Source organism: Leiobunum rupestre, chromosome 6 (genome assembly GCF_980474605.1).
Source record: "Leiobunum rupestre chromosome 6, qqLeiRupe1.1.hap1, whole genome shotgun sequence".
Classification (NCBI taxonomy): Eukaryota; Metazoa; Arthropoda; class Arachnida; order Opiliones; family Sclerosomatidae; genus Leiobunum; species Leiobunum rupestre.
In genome coordinates this window covers 54,882,605-54,893,627 of record NC_143389.1, presented here as the reverse complement: position 1 = coordinate 54,893,627, position 11,023 = coordinate 54,882,605, and the positions used below count along the sequence as shown (strand labels likewise).

Sequence of the window (11,023 nt, the reverse complement as noted above, 5' to 3'; positions counted from 1 at the left end):
TTCCCAACCGCTGTTTCCTAGTTTCAATTAATTATAAATTAATTAGAAATTCTGTACGTGTTGGTTACCATAGCCTCATTAATCCGCTCTAATCCATTCATCGTGTCCCCAAAAAGGGAACCGACATTGTTTTCAATCCTTCTCGAGGAGGTAAACGAGAAGCGCTACAATCCTCCAAAGATTTGCTAATTTGAAATTAACGTTAATTGGAATCGTTACATTCACCTATGGCAGCGTCCAATGTAACTCGTTCGACAATTGTCTAGTTACGAGGAAGTCGTTGAAATTTGCTTACAATTAAATATTCAGTTATTGAATTTTTCCTCCGCTCGATTTATATTATCGAGTTATCCAGAATCTGTTTGTTATATTCCAATTTTCGCATACTTATTGATGTTTGCATTTCAAGCGAATAATTCCCACACCTTTCTATCAATATTTCAATAATTATGGCTCTGTAGTTTCCAAATTTAAATTTTACGACTTGTTTGTGTCATTCTCGTTCGGACGAAACAACGCCAATGGCTGGAAAATTTTATAAATTAGAATTAGTTTGAATTGTCCTTCCGAAATATTGATTTTTACTGCTCATTAAATATTTAAGAGTGATTTTGGAATGACGCGATAGACGGTTCCAGTGGCGTCACCAGGATTTCAAAACTAGAGGCGCTTAAGCCATAAGCCCTGCATGGTCAGGGGCGTCCCATTGAGTGATATGGGAGAGGGGCCCTCTCCAAACGGTTTGGAAGTTGAAACATCGAGGCCGACTAGGAAAAATAAAGTTTTGATGAGCTTTTTTAAGGGAGCATTTCGAAGAAACTTTTCTCCAAGTGAATTGGAAAATTTCGGAATTTTAGGAGGCGCTTTTCGGAAATTTTAGGTGGCGCTTCAAAAATGTTACAGGTGGCTCAAGCGCCGCCTAAAACACCCTAGCGACGCCACTGGACGGTTCATAACATTTTTAGAGCAATAGCTATTTATCCTGTGTATATTTACGGAAAAAATGGTAACGCTGCTGTTGTAAGCCGTGCTTGTGTTAAATTTGAATTAAGGGGATTACTACAATGGCAAATTTGAACTACCACCGGAGTCCCCAGGCTTTAGGTTTATTAGGGCAGCGGTTCCCAAAAGGTGTTCCGCGGAACCCTGGGGTTCCGTGGAAGGGTCACAGGGGTTCCGAGATTTCGCAGCGCGGTCATCTTTGGTCGTGGCAACAGTCTTCTATAAGATAAGTAAAAAAAATGAGTTGGGGTTCCGCCAGTATTAGCTGCATAATTTAGGGTTCCATAGCAAAAAGAAATTGGGAACCGCTGTATTAGGGCCCCTCTATCCAAGGTTTATAAAAACAACTTCGTATTATACCCCTCTATCCCCGTTTCGGACTCTTCTGCATTTTGGCAATTTCCAGGCCCTTAGGCCCGTCGCACACTGAACGGTTTTTCGTCTCAACAACTGTCGCTGGTACCGCCAACGTTGTTGGTACCGACGACAATATATCGCTCATTGCAGTCACGAAAAAATGGCGCTGGTGCTGGCGACCCGCTGTTACGACGAACGTCGGTTTCGTACCGACTTCAACTTCGCTGAACATTTTGACGCTACTCATGGGTACGTTCAGTAGCAGTCACCGAAAAACAAACCCGATGGATTTATATTTTCCACCGATGAGCTTTTTCGTCATAATGACGTCGTAAGTTGCTGAACGCTTTTATTCGATCATCGGCGTTTTTTAAAATGGCGTAGCTTTTATAGTAGTTTTACGTCAGTAATGACGTCAGTCATCGGAAAAACCGACTCTTCCAGCCGACGACTTCGGTGAGTAACCGATGACTATCGTGACGTCAAAACCGAAAACGCGAAAAAGCGTACAGTAGGAAACCGACATTCCATCTCTTTCTAACCAATTAGATTACGGCGGGATATTAATCATTTTTCAAATAGCAAATAATGCACGTGCAAATTGATTTATTTTGTTATATTTTATCATCCAGAAAAGAACGGGAATTAAATATAAATTAAATATAAAATTATTAATTTAAGTATTTTTATCTATTATATTTTTATTTTGAAAAAGTGTATTTGGTTTATCCAAGTATCCCAATAATCATTTAATAATTATTAATTATTATTGTTTAAAATGAATTTTAGGTAATAGGAAACGCAATTTAAGTCACGGCATTCAAAACAAACGAATGCGCGCGCATCCTACGTTGTTTCTGCTTCCGGTAGTAGCGAACGCGTAGTGCAGTGCTTCCACTTTGAGGGTATTTTACCCTTTTTCGCGTAAAATGGAACTCGAGAGGGATTTTTTTCGAGATTGAGGGTAAAGGGTAAAATGAGGGTATTTTGAACATTTCATGGGAAATTTAAGGGTATTTAAAAATTTTGAAAATAATCTACCATGAAATATAATTTCCCTTATTGACAAAGTGTAACTAAGTTGGCCGTAAGTGGAAAACTGCTTTTGCTTATGTCTCTGTTGTCAGCTTTGCCGATTGGAGCAGACAAAAATATTGTTTTCGTTCCTTAGTAAGCGAATTGCATGCCTACCATTAATATTAGTGTATTTTTCTTTGTAAAAATTAAAGAAAAAACTGTGATAATTAAACTACATTTTTATGGTGTTTTTTATGGGAATTTTCAGGGTATTTTTAAATTTAAAATGGGTAAAAGTGGGTATTTTATTGTTTGATTCTTGTGGGAATTTTAAGGGTATTTTTGAAATTTGGAAAGGGTAAAAGTGGGTATTTTTCAGCTTGTGTCTGGGTAAAATGATCTTTTGGGAGTGGAAGCACTGGCGTAGTGTGCAATAGCTAACATCAGCGTCAGCTTCTATTGGCGATGAAGGAAAAACTAATTAAGATTAAAAATTAATAACTACGTCACAAACATCGAATTGTCACTCCACCCTGACGGTGTGATCTATTCTCTCTCGGCCGCAAAATGTTTCCCCCCCAAAACTGTAGACCGTCCGTGTGAGGCAACCTTATGTTACCTCAACCAGTTTAGCTGGTCTTGACTGGAGACGCGATTGATCCCGTAACGGGATTATAAATGCTTAAGGAGGGCATCGAGCGAGAGCACCTGTATTTACTCGCCGACACGATGGGCGGAGGCTCGATCATGTGGCGAAATATTGACTCGTCAACTAGACTATATAAATCCGCTTCCATCGACTATAATCATTTTTGTCGGCGCTGAACCCGTGAGCTGCTCCGACCTCCTCCGCTAAATCAAAACCGATGGACGAGCGATCGTGAGCCAACCGAAATAAGGGACTTCCTGAGGGCTCTTTTTATCCCCAAGTCTATCAATCATTCGTCGCTAAAATATCGTTGATCGAATTAAGAGTCGTTTTTCGGGAATCCGAAGGGATTAGGATTCTCACTACTCAGGCGTGAACTATCTCGGCCACTCTATATAGCGCTCGTTACTCTGGCTTTCACGTTAGTGTTTCCGAAATGAATTAGGGCCTGATGTTGGGGCTATATTTTCTATCTTGATGGCAGACGACACTCTCTAAACGGTTTTCCAGTATTCGGCGGCTGTGACTGCCTCACCAACGCGGGCCGGTTTTTATTGATTAGCTTTCCAGAGAATCTGTATCGACGTTTAGACGACCATCTATCGCGTTATTCGCCCCATATATTTTATCTTCAAACGTGATTAAATCAATTAAGATAAAAATAAGAAACTACTGTAAAATATTTTTATTCTTAAATAAAATGTTAAAGTATTAATTATAATACATGGAGATCATCGGGACCTGTGTAAATAAATAAATTTAATTTTTATTTTTTCTTAATAATTATACACAGGAATCTGAAAATTAGTTTTATAAAATGATTAAATCGTTATTTAACAGCTATAGTTATTTGGTACCGTAAAGGATTTAACGTTTATGGGTTCATATTTTTCTAGAAATTTGGTAGCATAGTAGTAATTCGCTTCGTTTCGAAAAATATCATCCAATTGCCTGAATTTGAAATTGGCTGTCAATAAATAAAAGTCCAAAAATATTAATTTATTTAGGATTCGTAAATCCTTCTATTAATTTAACAATATATTCGTTTGTAGTAGCTGATGGTAATGCAAATAAATAAAATCAATCCATTTATTTTTTCGTATTTTTTGCTTACAAAGTGGAAGGGTCAAGTCATTTCTCCACTTATACGCGACCAAAACTATCGCTACGCCCCTTTGGTTCACCATTGAACAGAACCGTCGCTTGGGTAGGGCGAGAGGGGCAGGGGCCCAGGGCGCCAAAATGTTAGGGGCGCAAAATCGATGATTTTCATTTAAATTAGATATTGAAAATTTTAAAATATCTACTAAGGTTCTGGGGGCGCCATTTTGGTTTTTGGCCCGGGGCGCCATTTGGACTAGGTACGGCTCTGCCATTGAAACCTAGATAGGTAGCGACTGAAGCAGACACTATTAGGTTTTCGTTATCGTTATTCGTAAATTTGACTTTTTAAATCACGATACTTGCATTTAATATAATTTGTGCATCGTTTGCTTATATTTTTATAGGTTTATTGGAGAAAAAACGTTCTTATTACATTTTAATTGGACTGTAGCAGACGCTAGATCATCGGCACAACCTCAGAAAAGCTAGCGCCGTTACGCCACACAGCAGTGGCGTAGCCGGGGGGGGGGGGGGGCACGGGGGCACATGCCCCCCCCCCGAAAGGTATGGTCGTACGTACAAATATTTTTATTTTTTTACTTTTTTTTCAATGGTGTGCCCTCCCCGAAACAAAATCCTGGCTACGCCACTGCCACCTAGACTCGTTTCGGTGGCGAATAGGCCCCATTTAAATCCCCATCAAAGTCAAATATAGAGATTATAATGTTTTCTCTATATTGGCAAAGTTGTTGTCAAAGTTCTGGCAGCAATGCTCGGTAGGGGGCAAGACAGTCTGGAAGAAATATTTCAACGCTCTTCTTTCTTTAGTCGGAATCATTGAGTTGGGAATTTTAATCTAGAGGTCCAATCAAAACGTCGGATTTCAGTATTTCGCGAAACAAGTTTTTAAAAATAAGAATACTGCCGTCTGCTCCCAAATGACGAGAAAACTTTAACATTCAACCCGTGGCGCCGTCTATCTCTCAATGGTTCGTTCAAATAAGACGCGTTTTCCGGCAAAAATATTTTTTTTTCTCAAAAATAATGGATGGCGCCACGGGTCATATGATAACGTTTTCTCGTCATTTTAGAGGAGACGGCACATTCGAAATTTTCAAAAACTTAATACGCGGGGAGCAGATTTGATTGGATCTCTAGATTAATATTCCCAACTCAATGGTCGGAATACACTAGTATGTTTCACCTAGGAGCAGCAAACACAGCACCCCACACAAGGAGAACGCAACCCGTCAAAAGTCGTGGATTTTCTTTCGTACTATTTTCATTGGTTAGACGCTTTAGCGCCTGCTACCGTCGGAAGGGGAAAATTTGGATATAGTCTCCCCCCTCCCTTTCCGTAAAACGTGCCGCGTAAAAGTTCGTCCAATGAAATTTGTACACAACACGGCCTTAACGTGTTTGAAGGCTAACTGCGTTCTCCTTGTGTTTGTTGTTCCTAGGTTTCACTAATGACCATATAAAACATGACTTTGTTTAGGACGGAAAAGTTCTCAGAATATTTAAATGCAAAGCAGCCAAGGCTTATTGAAAATACTCTTAAAAAGGAAACAATCCTACTTTCATAAAATAATGATGAATTATTGAATCAGAACTTAACATTTGTAAAAACATTGCTGACGTTATCCTATCATCCTATATTTTCCTTTCTCACGGCTTCGTTTTGAGAGTAATCATTTTCGACGCGTTTAGCCTGTATTTATCAATATTACATCAAACTAAAACGGTGGTAATCTTTCCAACTAGTCAGTAGTGAGTGACGATTTTCCGGTTCCGTAACTTCCGATTACGCAATCACTTGGCGAGAAACGGTCATTAACCGATATCGTTTTGTGTCATACTTACGTTACTTTTGCTACTCTAATTTTCGTATCTTCTAATGTTATTGTCAGACGTTTTCTGTATAAAAATAGCTTTTATAGAATCATTATCAATGTACTGGGTCAAAGATATAAACGCGCGCCAGTCATTAAGCCCTCTTTGTTCTTGGAAGTTCTTTCACGGTAAGCCACGGTGGCGTGCCACAAATCAGTAGCTCTATAAGCGCGTTTCTCCGGAAGTGGACAAAGTATGGGAGAGACCCCGCTTCTGTTCCGGTGGCGCAGGGCGTGGTACCCCGAAGAAACCGCGAAGGTCGCGATATCTTTTAACCCTTTAAGGCGCTGGGGACCTCGTTCATTCAATCCTAGCTTCCGACTCTCGCGTGTTTCGATGGTGGCGAAGACGGGTGAGAAATGAAAAGGGTCCAATAACGCGTCAAGCGAGGCCCAAGGTCAACGACTATTGTCAGTAATTACTTCCGATTTCCTACTGTTATTAACGCCGGGTTTAACGTTTCAATCGTTTCCGGAAGTGAAAAAGCGGTATACTTCGTCTCCGGTTTAATATATTCCCTTTAACCTTGTACCAGATTTTATATACACTTCGAAGAAAACACACCGAGTCAGTGGAGCAGAAGCGCTCGTTCTAATCGCCTCCGTCGAACTCGAAGTAGTTTTGTAAACATTAGTTCGCGCCATCCCTCTGATAACTTTCATCCGAAGACTGAAGCCTATTTTGGCGGCTACGTACGAGACGCGACTCTCTGAGAAGGCTGTAGTGTTTATTGATTTTTCCGGTATCCCACTACCCCGATTCCTGCGAGAAGGCATCGATCGTTCCTTCCGTTCCAGCGTCTGAAGGTCCGCTCAGCTCGCATCCCGCAGTTTTCCCTCCGAATCTAGGGATTTGGCGAGTTTGCCACAGACGCTCCGGAGAGTCGAGGGAGGCTGCGGAGCATCAATCGAGAATCCGCGCGCGCGTTTTTGCGTCTTACTTTCTCCTTCCATCCTCCAGCCGTTTCGACTTAACCCTTTTAACGAAATCTTTTATCTTTGATTCGAACCGAATCGTGTATAAATTTCGCATCGACGCGTTGTTGTTTGTAAAAGCGGAGGAGGAAAGATGAGTTCCAACGGCGACGCCGATTCCAGCGTCAAAAACGACCCTCCGTACACGATCGACGAGAAAATCAAGCTTCCGGGAGAGCAGAACAAGGCTAAAATCTACGAAACTAAACAGAACAAAAAGATAATTCGTCTGATGACGGTGATGGCGTATGTCCTTTCCGTTTCAATGGCCGCCATCGTTTTGTCTCTATATTACGTATTTATTTGGGACCCCAAAATGCAGGTCAGTGTCTTTGAATGGATTTTTAAAGGATTTTACGAAATGGCAAATTCGTGTTTATATTTTCCGCAGTCGAGTAATAAGACGCAGGGTGCGTTGATGCCCTCCGCGGCGCCCCGAATCGGAACGGAACACCCTCCGTGCGCTCCTTCTTTGAACGTGGCGCCCGTTCAACCCAAAATAACGGAGTACATCTCGACGACGCAGATCTCCGCGAGTTCCACGACAAAGTTGACAACGGCCGGCGGCGCCGAGAAAGTGATACCGACCACTGTTTTGACGGAAGCATCCACGCAATCCGAAGTTAAGGGTACAACTGTCCAACGAAATGACGGAATGGTCACGGAATCTTATAGCGTCACTCCGCCCACGATAATGGAGAAAACATAGGTTCGATCGTAAGTTTATCGTGTCCCTCTTAAATACTTAAGTATTCCACAATACACTGCAAAATTCGCTTTAAATATGTACCATCGCAGTCTTACGCCGCTGATTTTTCAAAAGACGTTTTAAAAGAAGAAATACAAGTGCTGTAAAACTATTACAGGGGAAAATCGTTGTTTATAAATTAAATAAATATCCCTATGTAGAGTAATTTTCACTTTTTATATCGCCAGCGTATTAATAAGTGTGGTACATTTTGAGCCGTGATTTGCCGAGAAAATCGCGCCCTTTGAAAACGTCCTGGGGCTTGCGAAGGTACACGTTTCATTTTTATGACCAAGAGATATATTACATACTTCCGGTTTGATTAAATATCGAAATTCCCGATTTTGAATTTCACTAACTGATCAATTACACTCTGTACTAATTAATAGTAAGCGTTTAATTTCATTTGTATGGAAGATATTACCTTAAAGATAATTTGTTTTTATTTAGCAAATTATCGATATCGGATAGATCTCGAAGGGAACGCTTGAAATTAGAAAGTTGGTATTGATTATCTATTAGCGTTAGGAAGACCTATCGCTGCGAGCCACGGTTTGAACTTGTTACGCCTAATAACGCATTTACGTTGAAGGAAAGGGGATCACCAGTCACATAAGTCATCTACCCATTCAGAGAGCAGTCCTTGACTTATTGACTTAAACTCTGTCTTGTCTAGAAAATTATATTAACAAGGATCATTTTTCTGCCTGAGACCATAAATTAATAATGACATTAAACATAAGTGCGTTAATTCTTTCTGCGGTTTCTAGAAAAACCATGGTGGACTTCAGAATCTGTAGTCCACCAAAATCTAGTACCTCATTACCTCACCATCATACTAACAAGGAGACATCCCGAAGTGTAACCCACCGATTTTGTTCCAACTCGGGGGATTGGTAGACCTTCATGTATCATGAAAAATCCTAAAGGGAATTTATTTAATGGGCAACCGTTTTGCCATGGCAACGAAAAATGTTTTTGCAACACAAAATATTAAATTTTCCCATTGAAAATAACATGGGATTTGGACCTCAAATTGATCAAAATTTGATCAGTTTTGATGTTTTTTTTGTCAATTTTTATCTATTTTTTCTATTTTTGGCATTTTCGAAATTTTGAAATTTGTTGAAATTTTTGGGGCCCTAGGAATCGTTCAGAATCCCATGTTATTTTCAATGGGAAATATTAAATTTGTTGTTGTCAAAAACATTTTTCGTTGCCATGGCAAAACGGTTGCCCATTGAATAAATTCCCTTTAGGATTTTTCATTATACATGAAGGTCTACCAATCCCCCGAGTTTGAACAAAATCGGTGGGTTACACTTCGGGATGTCTCCTTGTAAGTGCCTACGGAGAGCCGTATAAATTATAGATTTAAAGTGAATGACTTCGTACTTGGTACGAACTGTTATGCACTTTTGGTGTTTCCCTTTCAACGTACTTTTGAAATATCGAACTTTGAGACCTGGTTTCTTATTTCTTTTCAGGAATATTTTCGAAATATTTTTCAATCGGCAAAGGGTTGTCCTAATACCTCCGTTGCAAGGGTAAATTATTAAAAAAAATAGTTTATAGAAATGTTTTATCATATTTTACTACGAGATTTCCACATATGTAGTTTATGTACGAATTGTTACGTAAATTATCGTTGAAATACAATGTTTTGAAAACTATATCTTAACCCATATTCCCAAGTTGAATTACTTATTTCGAAAGAATAGTTAATGAATTTGCCGCAATTTAAATAGAAGTCAATTTAAATTAATATTCATGGAAAGGAAAATTAGACTCGATTAAAGTTTTTCGAGGTTCCTTTGTAAATAAGTAAGAATAAAATTGTATTTGAAAACGATTTCCGCGCAAATTCTATATGTGTATTATGTGGCGTAGCCGCGTAGCTAGTCCTTTGCCGGACCTCTCAATATTTTCCTGATAGCAAAATAGCAGATACACCACTGGACGTCACCAATATTATTCGACCACAAAGAAAAATATTTACCCAGTATTATGCTGCCCACTACTAAAACAACAGCTCGATTTGAAAAGCATCTGGACATTGAAGTCTCTATTGAATAATCGCTTTTAACTAATTCGCAGTTGACTTTATTTACACGAATTGAAATACCACTTGCTGATACACCGATCAACAAAAGCTTTGAGCCATACTTGGCTAGTAAAAAAACACACTAGAAATGACACTACCGCTATTTGTAGATTCGTTTCTGAACCGCTATTTGGTAGACCGTTGTAGACGACGGTTTCTAGAGCTCCGAGTGCTTTTGTTTTTTATTTACTAAAATGTACAGGCATGAATGTATTCATTTCAACCATGAATATCGAATTGCATTCAGTGTTGCCAATGATCGAAAGTCGAAATTCCCATTGCTGGATAGTAAATTTCCCATGAATTCCATACCCCTATTTAGCCCCGCCCCCAACGAAAACCAATGGGAAACTTACCATAATTTTTAAAAAATTTGGAAAATGAACTGTTTAAATTAAATTTTATTGAAATTACTATTTTTAAACATTTTGGTTGTTAGGCCTATACACTCTTTTTCGCCCCTTTATTTTACCCCTCTTTCTTGCCTTCCGCTCGTCGGCCATTGCCTCTGCCCTCACCGGGGAGTCTAGCATCCACTCTTTGGGTTCCAGTAATGGAGGATGGGGCTGAAAGGGTAAAATCAAACATGGACGCGCCCAGGAAAATACCGCGAAAAAGAGTGTATACATTGTTTGATTAGGAGGCGCCGCCTTTATAATATTTCGAAAATCCCAAGATTCACGAAAATACACAGCTCTAGATAATTTTGAGCTTTCTATTGATAGTAAAATTTAAGAAAAATAGGATAAATAGGGGGGCGGGGGGAAGGTGATGATGATTTGTAAAAAGGCGCCCCCTACACAGAAAACGTTGCAATAACATTAATAAATTTACGTTAGTTGAAATTGAGCCACGAGCTCGAAAGCTACTGAACTTTTATTTAAAGTTTTTTTATACAAACCTCTATGTGTAAATCTTCTATATTATTAAAATAAAATCTTTTACATTTGACTGATCTCGAGCGCTCGTGATTGCCCCGATCACCTTCCATGTGGCGTGCTCGAATCTGCTCCGATCAATTGCTTTTTCCATTTATTGCTTTCGAGCGCCATGAGATCGCGCGAAACCGATCTACCTATTTCGACTGTTCAACGAATAGAGATCGCTCTTGTAGCAAGTTTTTTGTGTTCCAACGCACTCGGTCCACTTATTTTCGCGTGTTCCTTTCCAGCTTG

At 39.6% G+C, this 11,023-nt stretch overlaps 1 protein-coding gene across 2 annotated transcripts; it reads left to right on the top strand.

Annotated features, from left to right (window-relative positions):
• Nucleotides 1-6,809: 6,809 nt before the first annotated feature.
• On the top strand, nt 6,810-9,719 carry LOC149942638 (uncharacterized). Of its 2 annotated transcripts, none has more exons than XM_090178307.1 (3): nt 6,810-7,318; nt 7,388-7,705; nt 9,232-9,719. In XM_090178307.1, the coding sequence occupies exons 1-2, from the start codon at nt 7,091-7,093 to the stop codon at nt 7,703-7,705; spliced, it is 546 nt and encodes a 181-aa protein (XP_090034433.1). In that variant the 5' UTR covers nt 6,810-7,090; the 3' UTR covers nt 9,232-9,719. The 2 variants fall into 2 exon arrangements, with proteins under 2 accessions (XP_090034433.1, XP_090034432.1); XM_090178306.1 differs by having other exon boundaries at nt 6,811-7,318; nt 7,388-7,713.
• Nucleotides 9,720-11,023: the final 1,304 nt, after the last annotated feature.